The 21918-nt window shown below is 41.1% G+C and overlaps 1 protein-coding gene across 4 annotated transcripts; it reads left to right on the forward strand.

The window, feature by feature from the left end:
* Positions 1-216: 216 nt before the first annotated feature.
* ADNP2 (ADNP homeobox 2) lies at positions 217-21327 on the forward strand. 4 transcript variants are annotated; one of them, XM_039550123.1, is made up of 5 exons: positions 217-315; positions 5357-5517; positions 7340-7459; positions 12046-12135; positions 16053-21327. In XM_039550123.1, the coding sequence occupies exons 3-5, from the start codon at positions 7352-7354 to the stop codon at positions 19017-19019; spliced, it is 3165 nt and encodes a 1054-aa protein (XP_039406057.1). In that variant the 5' UTR covers positions 217-315; positions 5357-5517; positions 7340-7351; the 3' UTR covers positions 19020-21327. The 4 variants fall into 4 exon arrangements, with proteins under 4 accessions (XP_039406057.1, XP_039406059.1, XP_019141123.1 ...); XM_019285578.3 differs by lacking the exon at positions 217-315 and adding an exon at positions 481-1051; XM_010398561.3 differs by lacking the exon at positions 217-315 and adding an exon at positions 1096-3587.
* The last annotated feature ends 591 nt before the right edge of the window (positions 21328-21918 follow it).

The following is a 21918-nucleotide window of genomic DNA, read 5'->3' on the forward strand; positions in this document are numbered from 1 at the left end:
CGGGCGCTGAGGGAGTTGGGCGCGGGGCGAGGCGCGCGCGGGGCCCCGGCCATGCCGCCGCTCCCTCGGGGCGCGCGCTGAGCGCGGCCGCCGGGCCGGGAGGCGGGGCAGCGGGGCGGGGCCGCGGCGCGGCGGCTCCGGCAGCAGCGCCGGGGGCAGCGCCGGGGGCAGAGCCGGAGCCGTGAGCGGCGGGTGGCGGCGGCGCGAGATCGCGGCGGGCGGCGGCGGCCGCCGCAGGAGGAGGAGGAGGAGGAGCGGGAGGAAGAGCAGGAGGAGGAGCAGCAGCGGCGGGGGCTCCCCCTGCAGCCCGGCCGGGTACGTGCGGCTGGGCGGGGCGGAGGGCGGTGAACGCCCCGGTGGCTGCGCGCTTTCGGCTCGGCGGGCGCTGCGAGCTCGGAGCGGCCGCGCTGGGCGCGGGCGGGGAGGGACGGGACGGGACGGGACGGGACGGGTCCGGCGTGGCCCCGTCGTGTGAGGCGTTTTAGCACGGGGAACTTCTCCCGCTGCCTCGCCGCTGCTGCGGGCTGTGAATAGCTCGTTAGCACCGCGCTTCTTGCGTGTTGGTTATTTAATTGCAGGTCGCATTTCAGCGATGGGTGTCTAAGGAACCAGCTTAATAGGTTGTCTCGAAGTCTGGATGAATAGTTTCAATTACGTTTAATGAAATGCTTTGATTTGAAACAGTTTGTGGGAAACTGTAGCGTGGGCAGGAATGGCACACGTGCAGAACCAGCACTTCCATCACCGGTTAAAGGAATCAGTTAATGGGATGCAAAATTACGTTAAATAATATTGGGGTGCCTCAGCAATGCATACGTTCAGAAAAAAAAAGTTTGTGAATAACGTAAACAAACACAACCCCTGCAGTGCAAGCCATGAAAACCATTTGAGTGCGCTTGCTTTGTGGTCGAGAGCAGGTAATGGGGAGTTCCAGTTGTCCTGGTTTGTAAACGGAATAAAAGACACGTGTATGACTCCTGCTGCAGCCGTTCAGAGTCCTGTACTGTCAAAGTTATGAACAACTCGGTTTCAGCTGATAAAGTTCTGACAGGTAAATTACTGGGGAGAAGTTGGTTATTGCCATTAATAGTTTTCTGTCATCAAAAATCTGTGTTTGTAAAAAAGAGTTGTAAAGAACTGTAATGAAATACTTTAAAAGACTGTTGGGATATTGAATCTATATTCTAGAAATCCTTGTGTTCCTGTTAATAAACTTTCTCTTTAATTTTGATCAAGTAAAGGGGGGATTTCTTTAGCACAATATTTAGAGCAACAGGGTAAGAAATAAAGTATGTGGTAAGCTGTAATAAGACCTATTACAAGGTATACTGTATGTGATAAGCTGTAATAGTTCCTGTGGTTCTTTTCATGGAAGTTTTGTGAAAAACAACCTCCACAAATTACAGCAAATCTTTAGGAACAAGGAAGAGCGCACACAGTGTTGTTATGCCTTACGTATTTCCACTGGGAACGCCTTGATTTGGGCTAAGTCTTACTGAGTGCTGGTAGAGCTGGCTTGTGTTTGAACACTTTAGTCCTTCCTCTGAAACCTGCTGCACAGCCCTGGGTTGTTTTTTCAGTTCTGTCCCCTTGCTAACTTGTTAAGGTTTTGGATTATTTGTGCTGTGGACTGTTGTGTGCATTTGTAAAGTGCCAAGTCTTGGGGTCATACCAAACTGATGAGTGCAGCACAAATGCAGTAGGCTGGGGTTTGACTGTTCTGCTCACATACTCATGGGGCTGACAGATCTTGCAGGATTCGAGTGGGCTCCATGCACATGCTTACGTCATCTAGGATGAACTTGAATCCTGCTGGGTTCAAAATCGAGTCAGTCCCCAGAGGGAACTCCCAAGAGAGTCAAGCATTGTGTGAGTTAGTGCTTTAGGAAGACTGTGAGTTTAAGTGGTAGTGTCCCTTCATCTCTTCTCACCAGTCTTGGATAGCAGGGACTTGGATGTGTGTTAATGAATCATCCCAATAGTTATTTAAATTTGGTTTGGTTTGGTAGGTAAGATGCAGGTATCTTCATCTGTATCATCACATACCTTAGTGCTCATTGTGTTCACAGCTGTTGAATGATGGTTGTCTTGGTGTTGGGCAGGATGACCTTTTTAACAGGTGATTTGTAGCTGTGAAAAGAGCAAAATGATTGTGACTCTAGGAGATCTATGATTTGAGATGCCCAGAGGTTTCTGATATAGTTGGACAAAGAAGAGTTAAATTTTTATTTATCTTTTACCTGAGATTTCTATCAAGTTGCACATGGATAGAAATTTGAATATGAGATGATAAAGCTGAATTACTTTGTTGACCAGAACTGCTCTTCGTAAGTTTTATTAGAATATATTTTTAATTGCAACAGATTAAATAATGAACAAGAATAGCATCCATTCTAATCAGTTGATTCTTTTTCTTTAGGAAGCTTTCTTCCCTCTCCCTCTGTGGGCTGGATGAGCTTTGATGGTGCTGATGTACTTGTAAATCTGGTTAGGTCTCTTTCAGAAGGTGGAGATAAGAGTCCAGGAAATGGAACTGACCATGTAATGAGTGGTTGAGCACATAGCCAAGTGTGACTTTTTAGAGGACTTGTAAGCTTATCAGAAACAAAACAAAATTGACTATGGTAAAATTTGGCATGGCCAAGCCAAACTTGCATTCTTCTAGGCAGTTCCTCAGTGTGCCTGTCCTCCTAGATGCTCTCTGCCATCCAGTGTTCTTGTTCCTTATATTCCTAGAAATAGATCACATGCTTTCATTTCACTTTCAGGGGTGAAGCAGTTTATACTGTTATCTCAGCTAATAGTGAATTATCAACTTCTCATGAGTTTACTAAAATGAAAACAATTCATTATGGGTGCTTGTCAGTTCTGATAACTGGTGAAATACAAGTTGGTAAACAAACCTTTGAAAATACTCCAACCCAGATGTTCCAAACCAATTATAAAGGTACAAACCTTTTATAAAGACCAAAGTCTTTATAAAAATCTCTTTCTCAGTTACTAGTGACACTTACTAGATAAGTCATAAAAACTAAGAATGATTCCATTTTCAAGGCAGATAATATGAAAGGACAAAGTTCCATGAGCCTTTCATAATTTCCCTACTCTGAACAGTTCTATGAACAACAGACTAGTGAAGGCTAACTTAGGAACACATCTGGAGATCTTGCTTCTGTACAGATTACCTGGTGTCTAAAAGGGTTACCTTACAGCCATTTTCTCCGGATATTCTAGCATGCCTCTTTTCCTGTAATCTCTAAAAATGCCTGATTATCTAGTTCACTGGATTTTGCTGGAAGCATTTGCATGTCCATTGAAGGCACATATGTGCATCTTCCTTGTGCCAGCTCCATACCAACTCCATTTTAATTTGCTTGCAAATCCTATTTCCTGTAGGAACACAAATGAAAGTGGTGCTGATTTCACATAAGGAAAAAAGGTCTCACTGTGAATGCAGTCTGTCAGTGGACGAGGTTGCCCAGAGAGGTTGCCAAACCTGACTGGCCAAAACAGAGTGCCCTGGCTGCAATTAATGGTTGAGGCTGCTTGTGGGAAGCTGGACTGGATATCCTCTTGAGGTTCCTAAGGTGAATGAGAATGGTTCTAAGAAGTAGAATGAATAGGAACTTGGCATTTTGTGATGACTTCTCACTTTGAAGAGGTGCAATGTTAGTGTTTTTGCTTTTTTTTTAATGCAGAGAAATTACAGTAAAAGATAGTTACTTTGCAAACTGTCTTTGACTGCTAAGATACTGTGCAGACTGTTACCTTGTCTTTTAGGCTAGTCTTAAATACTGCAGTACTGTTGGAAGGGAAGAGTTTCGTTTGTGATCTTTGAAAAGCCAAATGTAGTTAGTTGGGTGTTGCAATCTGGTAACAAATGTAGAAATGAAAGGAACCTGTAGTGTTGAATAAAACTCTCCTTTGTATATCATTATGGAGATTTTATCTAAATAAGCAACAAATACAGGAATAGCTCGATGGCTAAAATGCCTGAGCAAGAGTTGAATGGACTTCTTAAAATTGGAGACATCAGCTGCTAAAATTATTTTATTTTGCTATAAAATTGCCTTGGTTCTGTTTATGAAATGGCACAGTCTGAAAACTCAATGGATTATCAGGTTTTTGGGAAACAATTAAAAGCAGTGAAAGATAAATTTTTGTCTTTTAGCTAGGCAGTGCGGTAAAATGATCAAGACTCAGTTTTACTGTAGTCCTTTCATGTTGAATTTGCTGGTTAAGAATGGGATGTGGGACCAACAAATGCACGGAACCAAAGTGCAAGCTAAAGCTTGCAGAATGTCCAAAATACAGGAAAAATAAATTATTAGTATAAAACTGTGGGTAATAAACTGCATAATAATCAAGAAATTAAACTGAGGGCTTGAGGGAATAAGCTTAGAAGGTTGATCTTTCCTGACCTTTATGATGGGGCAGTGCTGGTCTAATGGATACAGAGCCTCCAAGAGGGTAGGTTTAGATTTGATATTCGGAAGAAATTCTTAACTGTGAGGGTGGTGAGGCAGTGGCAGAGGTTTTCCAGAGAAGCTGTGGATGCCCCATCTCTGGAAATGTTCAAGGCTGGGTTGGATGGGACTTCGAGCAACCCAGTCTAGTGGTAGGTGTCCCTGCCCATGGGAGGTGGTCTGGAACGAGATGATCTTTAAGGTATCTTCCAACCCAAGCCATTCTGTCATTCTGTGATTCTAGTGTGAGATGAGCAATTTAAAATCCTTACTCCCAAGCAGGTTGTTTAAATACCTACTGAATAACATTGCATGTGATTGCACATGCTGGCCTTCGGATTGAAGACCAACTGCTTGAAAACTGGAAAATAATTGATATTCAAGGGGTTTTTTTTGTTATGGTGGGTTTTTGGTGTGTTTTTTTTTCTCCTGGATTAATAACTTCAATTTCAGAATGATTACTGATTAAGAAAACTGTTGACGTGCATGGATGTTACATACTTTACCCCTTGTAGACTGTTTCTTATTTGTGAGCTGGACATGCCTCGACAAATACCTGCTTCACCTTCTTCAGTAGCATCAATGTGTGAGTTGAAAGACTGAGATGGGGGAACTGTTTCCAGGGAAGCCTAATGTATTGAACTGCATTTCCTTCTGGCTGATCTGAGCGTGGTTGGTGGCATCCAGTCAGCTCTGTTACCCACACTGGACCATGGAGTTGATGTCCATAACCTGCTGTCATAGAGGGACTGATCATAAAGCTTTAACTAGACACTGTGCAAATTCCCAGTGGACTTCACTTTGGAAAGAATATTTTATGTCAGATTTTTACTGCTTGCATTTTGAGAGAATGCCAGACCAGTTACTCTGCTTTATTCCATTCTGTATAGGTTCCTGGTCTACATGCACCCCAGTTGTATCAGAATGTCTTCTGAACTTCCTGGTGATAAAAAACGTTAGAAAACAAGACTAGCATCTGTCAAATGGGGTTCCCTCTCCATTTCTCTCTACACACCTTTCCTTTCGGGGGAGAAGAAGGGAAGAATATTATGTGAGTTGTTTGAATTTTAATTCTAAACCCCTCAGTTGTATGTTTTGTACATAAATTAAGGTTTGGGGGGGTTACATACAGACTAGAACTTTTTTTAATATGGTTTGTGGGTTTTTATTTTTTTTGGTTTTGTGGGTTTTTTTTGGTTTTGTTTTTGTTTTGTTTTTGGGTTTTTTTTGAGGCTTAGCTTGTACCTGGTGTCTGGTGCGGATGGGGATTTTGCAACTATTTGCATGAAAGTCTTACCGTTTTTTCAAAGTAAAGCTTTCATGTTGGCAGGGAGCTTGCTTTTTTTTGGTAAAGTACAGCTTTTCAAGACATTTGAGACCGTCTGTGCTGAAGTACTGTTTGGGGATTTCCTTTTTTTTTTTTTTGCTTTTTCCTGTTCAAGTGTGTCCTGGATGGATGAATTGTTTAGCAATAAGGACTAAGATGTTGTAAATGCTCCTGGATGCTCTGTTAGGTGTTTAAGCACCGAATACTGTGGAAGCTTTCAGTGACCTTTTTCAGTGCAGGCTTAGGGTTAGGTTTTGCCTTCTCTGTCCGTTGTAGTTTCTTAAAGCTCAGTCTAAATTGCATCTGGCTGTAATCTAGGAAGGAGTTGACAAAGGCAGTTGACATACTTTTGAAGCTGAGCCCAGGGGGATGGACACCTTACAATTTTATAAAAGTAGAAACTTCAGCAGGAAATCTAGATTTTACTAGCAATCATTTTAAGCATGTACATGCATGACAGCAAACAAAATTATCAAAGAGACTTCTCATCCTGATGCTAACCTTCAAGGTGAAAGGTGTTGAATTTCTCCTTCCTAAACAAGATGATAGTAATTTTCTGAATAGAACTTAATAAAATTGTGGTGTTCATGTTCTTTTTCAAAAAACCCACAAAACCAGTGTTCCTGCCATGTAGACACAAGGAAATCTGAGAGAAAAAATTGGAATTTTCTGTAGATAGAAGAAATGTAAAGAATTCCTCCCTTCCCCCCCCCCATCAGATTGTATTTCCTTTAAAATCAGTCAGGTGATCTACTGGGAAATATTAATGAGCCCACTTCTTTGGCTTAAGGATTCTGTGTTTTCACATTTAAGAAATGACATCCTGGCCCGTATCACCAATAGTGCGTCCAGCAGGACTGGGGCAGTGATTGGCACTGGTGAGGCCTCACCCTCAAGTGCTGTGTCCAGTTCTGGGTCCCTCACAACAGGAAAGACATTGAGGAGCTGGAGTGAGTTCGGAGAAGGGCAACAAAGCTGGGGAAGGGTCTGGAGCACAAGTCCGATGAGGAGTGGCTGAGGGAGCTGGGGATGTTTAGTCTGGAGAAAAGGAGGCTCAGGGGAGATCTTACCACTCTCTAGAACAGCCTGAAAGGAGGGTGTAGCCAGGTGGGGGTTGGTCTCTTCTCCCAAGTAACAAGTGACAGGACAAGAGGAAGTGGCCTCAAGTGGTACCAGGGAGGTTATTAGGAAAACGTTCTGCAGAAAAAGGGTTGCCAAGCACTGGAATGGGCTGGCTAGGGAAGTAGTTCTGTCCCCATTCCTGGAGGTATTGAAAAGACACATAGGTGTAGTGATGAGGGACATGGCTAATGGTGGACTGACTGTGCTGGGTTAATGTTTGGACTCATATGATCTTAGAGGTCTTTTCTAATCTAAGTATTTCCATTCTATGACTTTGCAGATTTTAGTTCTTATTTTAACACTGTTAAATGCAAGTGCCTGTGTTCAAGGATTTTGTCACCTTTTTTTAAAAAATTTTTATTTTTGTTTTTCCTCTTTTTTTTTCTTCTTTATTTTTTGGTTCTTGTGGTTTTTTTTCCCCCAGGAAAAGTGCAAAATGTTTCAAATTCCCGTTCAAAACCTTGATAATATAAGGAAGGCTCGAAAAAAAGTGAAGGACATTCTTGTGGATCTTGGGCTTGACAGCTGCAGGGAATTGTTGAAGGTAAAGCATTTGAAAGAATGTAAACTGATTTGAAATATAAACCAATCTGAAATGTAAACTCCTGAAAAATATTTCAGTTTCTGGTGTATGTATAATGCTCTGCCATAGATCTTTATGGGGGGGTCCTTGCTTCAGGGATTACTCATTACTGACTGCTCATATGCCAGGGGAGGAATTTAGTGTGTTAGTATGTAACACTGCAAGAGGCCGTATTTCTTAACAAGATGTGTCATAGATGGTGCTGCATATTATATTCTCTGTTAGTAATGTTTCAACAAAAGGAAACAGTACAGCTTGAGGAAAAAATACAGCAGACTAATGAGTTTTTGTTTGTGTGCTATGTAGCAACGTTTTTTAATTCTTTTAAAATCTCAAGCAGATGAGGACTTGAGTCTCCTCAAAGACACCCCATCACATATCAAGGGCAAGCCTCTGAAGGGACATAAAGATTGTCAGCATTTCTGAAAATGGATAAGCCTTTAAACTTTGTGTCCAGTGAAAAATACCAAAATTGTCTTACTGAGTTGTAGTTTGGTTCTGCATCTTAAAAAATATATGCAGGTGTACTGGGGCAATTAAGATGAACCTAGTACCATTGTTGCCACTTCCAGAAGAAAATACGTGCATCAGTCAGAAAGAATGCGCGCCATCAGATTGGCAAACCTAATACCAGAAAAGGTGCAAACATAGCAATGTAACTCCATTTCTTAACAATGGTGTATTTCAGTGAGCTGGTGCACAGGCTTTTTTTGCTGTTGAGTATATTCATGACTTCGCATTGACTGTAGTCAAGAGGTTGATTGCTTCTGTATGGCAGTACTAAAGTAGGTTTAACACTTTATAAGGGTGCTGTTGTGTCTTTTGCAGTGGTTTCTTTCTGAAACTCCGTAAGTAAGCTATTGGAAGAAAATTGTTCAAGACTACATGCATAACTGATTTTGGAACATTCTTTGTTATTGCAGTTGAACGATGTTGTATATATGTAAATGTCGTAATAGCTCAAGGAAAATTATGTCTAGTAATTTCTGTTTACTTGCTGTTTTTACTGTGTTAATACTGTTCTGTAATCACACTTCTAACTCAGAACCTGGGTCTGTCTTGACCATTTGAAGTAGGAATGTTTTGATGGTGACAGATTTTTACTATGAAATTTCTTGTGGTCTCTTTGATTGTTGCATGGACTTCAATGGTAAATAAGTAGTAATTTGTTTTGTATTTGGTTGGGTTTTTGGGGATATGTATAATGTGCCTTTAGTTGGTTTTGCTTCATTTTTAATAACCTGTGGTGGTGGGAAATCTGGCAAACATTTCCACTGCGGAAAAGAGAGATTTGGGCCAAAAAATACCATATTAGGTTTTTTTTTTTTTTTTTTTTTTTTTTTTTTTCAAATAATTCTCCCTCAACCAAGTTCATAACTTCAGTTTGTTTTTTCCAGGTAATTTGGGGCTGGTTTTGGTACAACTTCAGCAGCAGGAAGAATGGTTTCTATAGCTTGATTTGTACTTGGTTCATATGATGATGGTATTTCTTTTTGGTAGCATGGGATGTGTGAGGCCTTAATAAAACTTAAGAGTCATAGAATGGCCTGGGTTTGAAGGGACCTTGAAGACCATCTAGTGAGAAGTACCTTCGGTTTGTTTGTTGTCTCAGATACTGAGATTTGATGTCTGGACTCCATGAAGGGGCTGGACAGTGTAAGAAATGGATTGAAATATGGTATGATACAAACATGACTTGCGTCTGGTCCTGAAATTGGTCTTGCACTGTTGTAATAAGGCATGATACTGGACAATAGTTTGTGAGGAAGATGAAGGAATTTCATGTATGACTAGTATCTCCCTGTAGCTTAGAGACCAAATGGGTTAGTTTTTAGGCTAATTGATCTCTGCTAGGAAGAAAACCATGAGCATTTTGGCTGGAGTACTAGTTTGATTCTCCAAGTAGTGTGTTCAAGCCCACTGCAAGGTCAGAGGTTTTCCTTTAATAAACTGTTTCAGCTTCTCTAACATAATGTGATTTTTAGGGCCATGAGGGTGATTGGGGGGCCAGAGCACCTTTGCTCTGAAGCTGATGCTGATGGGAGAGCTGGGTTTTCAGGTTTTCAGCCTGGGGAAGAGAAGGCTTTGGGGAGACTTCATTGCAACCCTCTGGTAACGTGAAGGAGGCTCATAAAAAGGAGGGAGAGGACTTCTTATACGGACAGATAGGGACAGGACAAGGGGCAGGAATGTTTTAAACTGAAGGAGGAGAGGTTTAGATTAGATGTTAGGAAGAAATTCTTTATTCAGAGGGTGCTGAGGCACTGGCACAAGTTGCCCAGAGGAGCTATGGATGCCCCATCCCTGGCAGTGTATCAGACCAGGTTGGATGGGGGCCCTGGGCAACCTGGTTTAGTGAGTGCCATCCCTGTTCGTGGCAAAGGGGCTGGAACTAGATGATCTGTAGGGTCCTTTCCAACCCAAACCATTCCATGATTCTGTTCTATGATTCTGTGTCTTCATTTAAACTCTGAGCTTTTTATCTTTTTGTTCTGGAAAACCATGATAGTCTTAATACAGAGGGGAGAACAGTTCTTCGTTTAAAAATGTTTCTTTCATCAACCTAAAAATACCCATTATGCATCAGGATTAGTCAGGCTTCTCAGAGGGCTTTGTTCCTTTCTTGTTACCTCTCCCTTCTGTTTTCCTCGCCTCCTGGAAGTGAGAAATGTGGGAAGGGTATAACAAATTAGTGGATCTCTGTTTAAAGCAAGTGTTCACAACAGCCATTTGCACCACTTACTAATTGTATTGATAAGAATGATTATTTTTATGAGTAGATATTTCTCTGTAGGAAATAGCCATTTCAGGAAAACTATTTAGACATATTGTCACGTGTGTTTGGCTTGTGGGAATCTGGTGTTTGAGTGTAGGAGCCTGTCTCTCAAACCAAAAATAGAACATGTTTCAGATGAGCCATAAACTTTAAGAAATCTTTTTTTAACAGTGTGTAATTCACTCCAGCATGTTCAGCTGAAACTTTTTTAGTAAATCTCAAGTCTCTTCATTTTCTCTATCAAGAATAGTTCTCCAAAGTTCTGGGATTTCTCTTGCTTCATGCAAGAGATCTTTATAAGGTGTTCTTGGTTTGTTTTTGTTTGTTCGTTTGTTTATTTTAAAGGTTTGGCTGAAGGGCAAATACGTGACTCATAGGTGTTGATTAGATTGCACGGGATTTGTTTATGGTTGCCCTGAGCTTTTCTGGATTCTCCTTGGGCATACGTGATGGTTGAAAAAGCTAGACAGCGTATTGCAGACTCAGCTACGCTTCTCTAAATTCTTGAATAATGAAGTTTAAATCAAATTATCACTGGCATGATGTTCTGTCTTACTGTAATCTGTTGAACACACAGGAATGCTCATATTTGCATGTGTGGACAAGAGCCTAGTGTAGACAGAGCCTACAGAATTAAGTAGGATTCTGTATTTGATTGTTTCTCTTTGTTGCCAAGTATATTCTGTATTGCCTCTAAATTTCACATAACACAAACTATTAGGTTAGTGAATTCCACTCCTTTGATAAGGTCATCTGATCTTAAATGTTATTTATTATCTGCTTCTGCTGTTGCAGCGGAGTTTGGTACAGAGGTGGAAACATTTTGCCTTCTCTAAGTATCTGCAGAGTTTTGAGTGAAGAGGGATTTGTGGAAGGGAAGAATGTGAGGGGAGAAGAGGTGCAAGTTTTCTGTGGGTAAAGCCTGGATTTGTAGCCTGTGTTTCATCCAAGGCATTCTGTTGACTGTAGCCTAGGGTCTTCAAAAATGCCCAGTAAACAGGAATCTAGTTTGTTCTGTTGTTTTTTTTTTTTTTTCTCCGATTAAGGTTGTGTTTAAATATGTGTGGGTCTCAGAAAACTGGAGATGAACTTAGCATTTTTAGGGTAGTAGCTGGCTTTGGCTTGAGGAACATAAACTGCTCTGATGGGATTGACTAGAAGAAGGCTGTAAGGAAAGTTGCTTTCCTTGATAGAGTTGTTGCAGACATGGTAATATTGTTGTCTTTGCATCTTCAGGAAAAGCAGCTCTTGGAAATCAGCTTCTGTGAATGTCTTTTGTTTTTCCAAGTTAAAAGTGTAACACTGCCATGCAGATTTAATACTAAAACCTGTTGCAAGGTAAACCATAGTGGTAAGTTAATAAATGGAAGTAAGCAATGAAATATTACTGATGAAGGAGGAGGAAGGTAGAGGGAGAAAATACTTTGTGTTCACTGTGAATTCCACTGGAAGCAGTGGAATTCAAGTGTAAATATTTTCATTCCCTATATTATTTTCAGTAACTATGAAATGTTCAGAATTCCTACTCTATTACCAGGCAGTCATATGGACAAACATTTGAGTTACAATAAATCAAAGATGGTCAAAGAAGTAATTTCTTTGAAAGGAGTTTTGGGACCAGTATCTGAATGCTGTATGGACTTCCAAGTCATCTTCTCTTTGTGTGGGTTTTTCTTTTTTATTTTTCCTTATTTCCTATTGAGAATTTCTTTATATTCAGAACAGACTGCAAAAGCCTTGTTTTAATTTCTTGTTTTTATTTTACTTTTAGAATCTTAAAAGTTTTGATGCAGGTGAAAGCTACTTTTGTAACACTTCATGGAGTGATGTCTCCCCTTGGGAGCCTGTGGGCAAAAGGAAGGTATGTATGTTTATGGCACAAATTTTGGGTAAACGTGTTTTGTGGAATTGCTGAATTTTACGATGTTCAGAAATTGGGAGGCAGCTTTTTTAATAGGAAAAAACAGCTTTAATATTTGTTTTCTAAGTGCTGTTAGTCAGGGAATAATCTTACATTTCCTCTTTGCTTTTCCCTGTAATGTAGCTGGTTATGAGGACTTCAATTGCCATTTGCTGTCTTGAAGGATACAGCCTTGAACATCGGTGTTTAAGATGTCACACTAATCTTCTGCATTTTTAGCCTAATCTAACATGTAGTCTTATGTTTTTGTGTACAACATGGCTCCTGTTTCTGGAAGGGTGAAAATGTGATTGCATAGATGCAAGTGGATTATGATGAAATTATTATTAGTGGCTTGGTATGGGGTGGCAGTGGAAAGCTCTTTCCAGTTAGATTTGTGTATGTGAAGCAGCTTTTAGTTCTGTATAGCTAGACTCTGCAAGAAAGGCAGGGTTGAGAGGAACAATTCTATAATTGTATATAGTAGCAAGTTTCTACGATGCAGTGTGGAGCGGAGGAGTATATCCAGTAAAAAAGGTGGACTTGTCAGTCTTAGTGAAGAGTCTTGGGGCCCCTCATTGCCTCCATACGGAAGGCCTGTCATTGGCATCTGAACAGCAGTGGGTGTGTCTGCTCTTTTCATCTTGAATCAAAAGGTGATGCTTTAGAATAGTGTGGTGGGGGGATTGTCAGGACTGTTTTGTACCATATTTAAAACATCTGCCTTTATCTTTAAAGCAAACTAAGATTTCAAAGTGGAGCGGTTTCAGCCCCCAGCATACTGGCTGACCAAACAAAGCTTTGTCTTTGTCAAGCTCTCATTAAGTAGGATTCTACCCTTCAGGACCTTTGTCTGCTTTGTTTCCTATTTCTCGATGTCTGAACTTGAGTTCACGTTTACAACTGGAAGTTTATCTGTTCACGTGACTTTGTGGGTGAGTCAAATGAGACTTTTTGTTTGAGTTGGGATAAATTGTGTCCAGGCTCTTAAGTGCCACTTCAGATGAGGCTTACAGTTATGTTTACTAAATACTGCCTTTAGTTTAGGTGAATGGAATAAATCTTAATTGTTAATGATGATTTCTATTTTTTCCCCTCCTTTTTAATTTATTCTTTATTCACATGAAAAACGTCTCTCTTTACTAGGTCTATCTTCTGGCCCCAGTCATGTTATTTGAGCTCTGCTCTTGCTGGTTCTGTCTCTTTTGCCTTTACCTTCTGACTAAAGAAAGAAGTTCAGTGTTGGGAGATTGTGTTAGATGAGCAGCAGAGGTTCCCCTTCCTCACCAGACATGAAATAGGGAAGAACAGGATGAAGATGGACTAGGTGAAGCTTGTCTTCCATCGCCAGTCCTTTAGGAAAAATGATAAGCTATTTCAATGAAAGTGGAAAATAACTAAAAATTGTGCACTAGAGAGGGAAGCTTCTTTCTTCCCTGTTGTCTGGAGGGACACAAGGCAGAGAGACCTGGTCCCTTACCAGAAGGGAGAAATAGGTGTCCTGAGTCAGGTAGTCAGCATGACCAGTTATATCTGCCCAAAAAAGGAGATTGGAATCTGATCTGATGAAATTCAGTGTAGAGTTGGTAATATGTTGCAGTCTCTTGGAATGGATTTGCCAAACTGTCTTTTGGATGCTAACCTTGTTCCTATCCATTTTCTTTAAACAATTTTGGTTTATTGATATATATCATTCACGTATCATGCTGCCTAGATTTGGGAGAAAAGAAGTCGGTCCTTCAGGATGTTGTATTCCAAAGTTGTTGCTGTCAGGGGAAAATAAGTTGTTTCTTCCTGTAAACTCAGTAGGCTGGAGAAGATGTCTGTGTAAGTGTAGTTGGTGGTTTCCACCATTTGTACTATTTTTAGGGAGACATTAACAGTTTTGGAAGAACTTTGTTTGTTGGAGGCTGTCCTGTCTTTCTGCATGTTTCTAGGTTGTGGGGAATGTGAGACTACATAGTAGAAATGTTCCGGGGTAGGTTCTTTGAGGGAGGACTAATTGAATTTACCTTGATGTTTCTAATAAGCCTTCTTTTGGATTCCATTTTTATAGATGAAGGTTGTGTTGGTCAATCTCCAAGATGCTTTGTTTTTCCTAAGTGGCTTGCAATTCTTATTTTGTCAAATTCTCTATAAAACTGGGATACCATTGGTAGACTGTGGTAGCACTTGTGAACAGAAAAAGCAGATGAGTATGCAAGGAGAACATGCCGACAGAATGGTTTGTACAGTGTTTGTGTGGAAGAGCTCTATTTCATACAGAGAATATCAAAGCAGTAAACTTCACATGCTTCTGTTCTGTTGAAAGAGAATTGTTTGGAATTTTTTCTTTGTCACTTTACTCCTTCAGAAGTAGTTAGGCCTATCTTCTAGTAATGTTCTGTGTGCTTCATTAGTTCATTACTGTCAGTGGCCTTTCTCCAGGCAAATTGCTTGAAGATTGATGTGTCTGGTAATTTGCTTTGTTGCTGTTTAGTAGCAGCTGAGATTAGACACCTAAAGAGTGTAAGTAGAAGGTAATTCAGTGATTTCTTAGCAGTGTACTTCTTCAGCAGCCTTAGCCAGCCAGTGGCATTGTCTGACCCAGTCTTTTGAATTTGGAGCTTAGATTTTGGTTATCATCAGGAGACTCTCCTAGTACTGCTAGTAGGTGGCTGTCTGGGTTGTCTGTAGATGGCTGACTGTAACCTCCATGGCTGTATGACATGGCAAAAAAACCCACCTGCATGTGTTGTGTTACTGTTCCTCATGGTAGGTCAGTGAGATGTGTGTGGGTGATCTAACTAGGCTGGATGCTGTAGTGGCAGAACCGTTTGTTCTCTTTGGGCTCTATTTCATGAGGGGCAGAAGTCAGTGAGGTGAAAAACATGTCTGAGGGAACAGACAGATTCCACTAGATGTTTGAGAGTACAGATTTGTCACATGGATGTTTCTGTGACTGATTCTGTAGTTTTTGGCAGGAGCCAGGGTTAACTTCCCAGGAAGCTGATCAGAAAGAATGGTTGATGGGGATACCTGTTTTTCAGAAAGAACAAAAAATGTTCATATGGATATGAAAAGCAGTGCTGTCATATGACATATAACTGAGGGAGCAAACCACTGCTTAGTGCACGATAGATGAATTCTTAAACAGTTAAAAATACTTCCCTGAGAAGAATCTGTATTCTCTATACTGAGCATTTTTGAGGAAATTTCCTGAAGAAATTACTATGATGGGATGCCCAGTATGTGTGAGTTAATACAAATTGTATGTATGAGCTAATACATTGCTGCTTTATCATAGAAGGGGCTTTTACTACTTTCTATTATAATTTTGGCTGCAGAGGAATGTTCTTAATAAAATCAGTTGTTTATGGCTTTGTTGGAAAGGTCCTTCTGGAGAGTTTTCAGATAAGAGTAGGCTGTTGAAATACAGAAAAAAATCCCTGCCTGTTCTCTCTGTTCTCTTTTTGTCCAGTAGATAGGAGCTGGCCTTGAACTAAATAAAGCTTTTGAAGTGTCATAGTAAAAGGACTACTATTCCTAATTGCTAAGGCTTAACTTCCTATGTACAGTGGGATACAAATTCTTCCTGGCTTGTTCTGTGATTCCTGTCTTTAAAAACAGGCTTCAGAATTACTTCTTGTGAACTAGAGTAGGAGTAAACTCATTTAAGGCTTCTTAGTAAATTATAATGAAACAAAAAAGGCGCAAATGTTTCTCCCCTTAAGTATTTAATCTTAAAACTGCTTTTCAAAACCAGAAGAAACTTGACAAGATGTATACTATGTGTCCAGTGAAGGAATTTTTGACAGGTGATAGTGTGGGTTTAAACAGATACCAGTGTGATGTAGGAGCTGGCAGTTTCTAAGTGGATGTTTTTCTTTTGTTTGCAGAGATACAGAACAAAGCCATACTGCTGTAGCTTATGCAAGTTTTCGTCCAAGTTGCTTACTTCTTTCAAGAATCACTTGCATCGTTACCATGAGGATGAAGTGGACCAAGAGATGGTGGTTTCTTGCCCAAAATGTGCATTTTCTTCTCATCCCAAAGTAGTGGGAAAACACATCCGGATGTTTCATTCATCTAATAAACGAATACAAAATTATACAGTCAGCATTTTAGATGGCATGAAACAATTTAGGAGTGACATCATAAACTTCACATGTCTAAAATGTCAATTCACAGACACCTTGTATTACAATATGAAGAAACATGTACTGATGAACCATTTTAACAACTTAGTAAATGTATATTTTGGTGAGAAATGTGATGAAAGTACACCAAATTCAGTTGAGTTCTACTGTAAAAAATGTAATGTTCCTGCAAACAGCCCAGATTGTTTAATGTACCATATCTTGACAGCTGAAACACACAGAGACCTGGAGAACAAACTTCGATCTCTGATTTCAGAACATATTAAGAAACCCGGACTTGCGAAACAAATGTATATTGCTCCAAAGCCTGTCCAAGGTATAGCAGCTGCTGCTCCATCTTCAGGGCTTGCTGCTGTCCCAACAGGTTCCGTGACTGCTCCAGGTTGCATCCAGGTTGCATTTCCACAGACTGATCAAAACCAGAGCACGGTGCAGATACAAGCAGTTCAGGATACAGTTGGACCAGCGACCGTCCCAAGTGCCTCTGGCAGCGTCCCACAAACCACCTCTGCTCCCACCACTAGGTCCTCGCATGTCACTCTTGTGCCCAGCAATCCTCCCATGGGTCAGAACAACGTTTGTATTCAGCCATCGCCTTCCCAGCCCATCATTGTTTCTCATGGGCTGCCTCTTAATCATTCTGTTGGGACCGTAAATAGAACTGTGGCCCCTGCGGTTCTTCCTCTTAATCAGCCTGTCATGCCTGGGCTCTTTCCTGTTAATCAACCCATTGGTACTATAAATAGTCCAGTTCCAGCTGGAACGCTCCCTGTTACTCAGCCTGTCAACCCTGTGAATCAACCAGTTGCACCAGGAGTCCTCTCTGTGAATCAGCCAGTTGCTCCAGGAATTTTGTCTGTCAACCAGTCACTTGGGAACATGAACAGACCCATTGATCCTAGGGTCCTTCCTGTGGCACAGACAGTTGGGTCGGGTGTTCTCCAGCTTAACCAGCCTGTTGCCCCTGGGGTGGTTCCTGTCAGACAGCCTGTTGGACCTGGGTTCCTTCAGCTTAATCAGCCTGTTGCCCCGGCAGTTATCCCAGTAAATCAGCCAGTTCAGCCTCCAGTTTCTCAAAGCACAGCTTTTTTGACTGCGGGCCCTATAGTGAGGCATTTCATGCAGGCCAAGCAGGTTAATGGGATGCAAATGTACACACTGACCCCCATCTCAGTTACTTTGCCTGTACCTCCTGGTGGCGGAGTAGCAACTGTGACACCTCCACAGGTGCCCATCCAGCTCATGCAGTCGGGGTCAGTGACTCAGCTGTCCCAGTCACCAGCCAGTGCTCCCTCTCCTCCTGTGGTTCTGACTTCTGAGAATGTATCCTTGCAGGCTTCCCCGCCTGCTCCTGAAACAAGCCTGGCTGTCAGACAGGCCAAGCAGTGGAAGACCTGCCCTGTTTGTAACGAGCTTTTCCCATCAAATGTCTACGAGGTGCACATGGAGGTGGCCCACAAACCACGTGAAGTGAAAGTAGAAACCCCAGAACCTCACAAACTTGCTGCTTGCGCACCCTTTCTAAGGATGACAGAAAAAACGATCCGGTGTTACGCTTGTAAATGTTTTCTCTGTGAGGAAGAGCTCATGAAACATATCTTCATGCATGGCTTATCTTGCTTGTTTTGCACAGGAACTTTCTATGACTTAAAAAGCCTCGTGGAGCACAATAAAACTGCACACAACGGGAGAAAGCAGTTGCATGCAAGTTACAGCAACAGAGGAATTCAGCTAGGTAACGATGCTCAGGGTGGCCTTGTGTTTCCACACTTCGATTTCAACACAGTGCTACCAGATGAAGACATGGGTGAAAGAGAAGTACATTTGGCAGTGCTTGTTGGAATATATTCAACAGTTCTTGTCCCTGTTTACATCAAAGTGAAACCTCAGACAGCACAAACGAACAGGAGATGCACCAGAAAAATGTTCACCTGTCCCTTTTGCTTAGGTACGTTTGCTGGTAGAGAAACCTATGAAAAGCATTTGAAAGAGCGGCATCATATAATGCCGACTGTGCATACGATTTTAAAGTCTCCTGCTTTCAAGTGCATCCACTGTTGTGGTGTGTACACTGGAAATATGACTCTGACAGCTATTGCTGTACATCTGCTCCGTTGTAGAAGTGCCCCCAAAGACACCAACTCGAGCCTGAAGATGCAGCTTGAACGTACTGAGAAGAAAGAGCTGCTGCTTGTGAATGGTGAGAAGCATATTTCTGTGGTACTGAAAAGAAAGCAATCAGATTCCTGCTTTATTGCAGAAGACCAAAGGAATAAGGAACAGCAGCCTCCGAGCTTAAGTACTGGCATAGCTCTGTCTCCAGAGAACGAAGTGAATTCAGGGGTAGTGCCTTTCAAGCGACAAAAGATTAGGACTGAGATGAGGAAGCTTCCTTCTAGTGAGGATCTCCGCTTTCTAGCAGTAGATCCTAATCAGTATGATCACAATTCATATGAGGCACAGAAACAGTTTTTGTTGGACTACTTTCACAAGAGGCCATATCCTTGTAAGAAAGAGGTGGAATTACTTTCCTTGCTGCTATGTGCCTGGAAAATTGATGTTGCATCATTCTTTGGAAAAATGAGGAATACATGCTTAAAGGCAGTAAAACATCACAGACCATCTGTGCTGATGGGTTTCAGTATGTCTGAACTAAAAAACATTAAGCACAGTTTGAATTTAAAAGTTGGACCATTGGATATGTAACCCAGCTTTTTATAACAGCTAAAAGTAATCCATAATTGCATACTTATAATTTAGCAGTTTATTATATTGTTTGTTTTGACTTGCAGACTGGCCTGTTGAAGGGTGCAGTAGTACAAAAAGTATTGTTCACTTGTGACTGTTATTGTGAAAGGCACACGTAGTTGTGTATTTTAAAAGCTAAAACCTTCAGACTTAAACATCTGGAATTTGTTTTAGCTTTTTGCCTTTTCTGGGGGTAGTGTTGTGGGTTTTTTTGTTGTGATGGGTTTTTTTTTGTTCCACTTCCATTTATTTTTCTTCCCCTCCAGGCTCCCATTACATTTTTTATACCACCATGTAAAACACTTGTCCTGTTAAAACCAAATTTTATTTTATTTTTCTGTAATGTTGTCTTTTCTAAGTAATGAATTGTGGGTTAATGTTGGTTAAAATAACGAGGTAAACGATGTAAATAACATATATTTGAGTATATGAATTTTTAAGTCCTGATATTTTGACCTATCTTTTGGTTTATCTACTCGAGAAGTGATTGCGGCCTTTGCATCCGTTGCCCCTTCAAATTCCCGGTGCACTGGTAGCAGTGAAATACATGGCATTGTGGTTTTTTCCTCAGTCAAAATACCTGTGCCAGTTAAGTCTGGTGTTCTGTAGTTCCTGCTGAGTATTACCATGGTGAGGACTGAGGGGCTTTCGGGTGCCGATTGAAGTGTTATAGTGAACTGGCTTGAAATGTTTGTGTTATCTGTTAAATAGATCTTGCTAACCAGAAGTGTTTATCCTTTTTGTTTGGTGTTGAAGCCTGGTTGTTCAAGTACCTATGGTTCAAAGCTTGGCATCAGCGTTTGTTTTATTTTCTTTTTCAAAAAACAAAGCTGCTTTGGAGAGTGCTTTGATACATTGAGTGTATGACCTCTGTGCATGTCACTTACCTATCCAAATATCACCCAAATTTGGTGGAAGGTCTGCCATTTTAAATTGCTGTTTTATGAGGTAGTAACTGAGTAGTTTACTCCCCAGCAAATTAGATCCCTGGGTTGAAGTCCCTTGTGTCAGAAATGGTACAGACTGAAACTGGATGAATTGGTAGCATCAAGACTTTAAACTGTTGGGTACTTGAGCCGAGGATATTCATGTAGTGATTGGTTCTTGTTGGCCTATAGAGAGCATCACAGTAGTATAAAACCCAAATAGCCTTACCTTCAGTATGGACCAACATCTCTGTTGCAGATTATAGAAAAGCTGTAGGGAAGGTTCACTTGAGTTGAAGCACAAACTGGTGGCCACATTAAGGCCTTGTTGAGTACTGTTCTATCTGGATATGCTTGTTTTCATCTGGCTTGTCAAAGAGTGCCTCCAGTATTAACAGCCAGTTCCATAATAAATAACCTGTAAGATGTGTTGGTTTTATTTCCTCCTCTTCATCCCCCTCTCCCCACCCTCTTTTCTAAGAAAAGAGTTCACTTGTGCCAGTGTTACAAGGAAAGGGTGAGATGCCCACGCTTATTTCTATTTTTTAGGATAGTAAGCATACTTTTGCCCTGTGCCATGGTTTTTAAAGCACATACAGAATGTTTTATTGCTGTTTTTGAAAGGGTGTGACATTTTTAGCAGAATTTGGTTACTTCCTGCCTGTGGTTCTGTAAGTTGTGTTTGGAGTTATATTTTGGATAAAATCTTACTATTTTCATATGATTGCTTCAAGGAGTTTTAATGTGTATGTAGCATATGGTTACTTAGAGAGAATCTGCTATTTGGAAAGACCTAGTAATTTAATAGTGGTGTTAAACAAACATAAACAACATTTATGGGATCAGTTGCACCCCCCACCCCAAAAAGTGATTAAGAACCAATGTGTTCTTACAGCCTAATAATTGCTCATTAAAAATTTAAAAATAGAATATACTTGGCCATAGCACAGTTCATGAAACCTATTCAGAGGGCTTTGAGTGAGGAAGAGGGATATGCTCTCTAGAAGTTCTGAAATGTAGGCACTCATTCTCACAGCCTCGGCCCTGTGTGCCCTGTCATCTCTGGGGCAGTTCTGCTGGTGCTGGTGAGACTTCAGCATGGGGGAATTGGGCAGTGTGTGTCTGGGGAAGGCTTGCCATGAATGGGGAAAGATTGTCGAGAGAACAGTGTGGCTGTGGGGAGCTGGGAAGTCATTTCATGGTTCGTCGATGCTCGGGGCACCAAAGGAGCTATCCAGTCTTACCAGAGTTTTCCTACATAGTGTCCAGTGTTGATGTTAAGCATTTTATTTATTGGACTTTGATTTCACAGTTTCAAATAAACCAGATTTTTAACTTTCTCTTAGGTGTGTGTGCAAATGATTGCGTATCCATCCCCTTCCTTCTTTTAATACATTCAGAGAACTTCATGTGAACATTTCTTTTGGTGCAAAAGGGCTGTTGAAGGAGGCGAGAAAGTAAGATGTAGAACTTGGATCTAGATGCTTCAGGTAGATCTTAGTGCATTATAGTAATTATCTCAAATATTGATAGCTTTGTATTTTCCTAGAGGCTGATAACTCTTAAATCTTGGTAGTAATTTGCTGTCACTAAATGCTTGTGCTCTTGTTAAGTGGGTACTGTAGAAATAAAAACCAGATGAATTTTGAAATGTGGAAGTGGTGACTGAGAATGCAATATGGTCGTGGTTTTCAGGAAAGCCAAGGAGCTTGAAAACAGCCAAGTTAAAAATCAGTGGCTTTAACTAAATCAGGCTTTTAGCTGTAGGCTTCTCAGGGGTGAAGTAATTTGGATGGAAACTGTTAGTCAGGAAGGACACTGCTGCCCCTGCCTCGGGCTCCATGTGGGCAGTGTGGTAAATGCCTCTGGCACTTCTCTAAGGACAGAGCGACACACTCCTAGGATATGGGAATGGGAAAGCAAAGGAGCTG

This window comes from Corvus cornix, chromosome 2, assembly GCF_000738735.6.
Source record: "Corvus cornix cornix isolate S_Up_H32 chromosome 2, ASM73873v5, whole genome shotgun sequence".
Taxonomy (NCBI): domain Eukaryota; kingdom Metazoa; phylum Chordata; class Aves; order Passeriformes; family Corvidae; genus Corvus; species Corvus cornix.

Coding starts and splice junctions, on each gene's coding strand:
- ADNP2 (XM_039550123.1), top strand. CDS start 7,352: ATGTTTCAAATTCCCGTTCAAAACCTTGATAATATAAGGAAGGCTCGA. Junction 7,460..12,045: donor GCTGCAGGGAATTGTTGAAG/GTAAAGCATTTG, acceptor TTTTACTTTTAG/AATCTTAAAAGTTTTGATGC. Junction 12,136..16,052: donor AGCCTGTGGGCAAAAGGAAG/GTATGTATGTTT, acceptor TTTTGTTTGCAG/AGATACAGAACAAAGCCATA.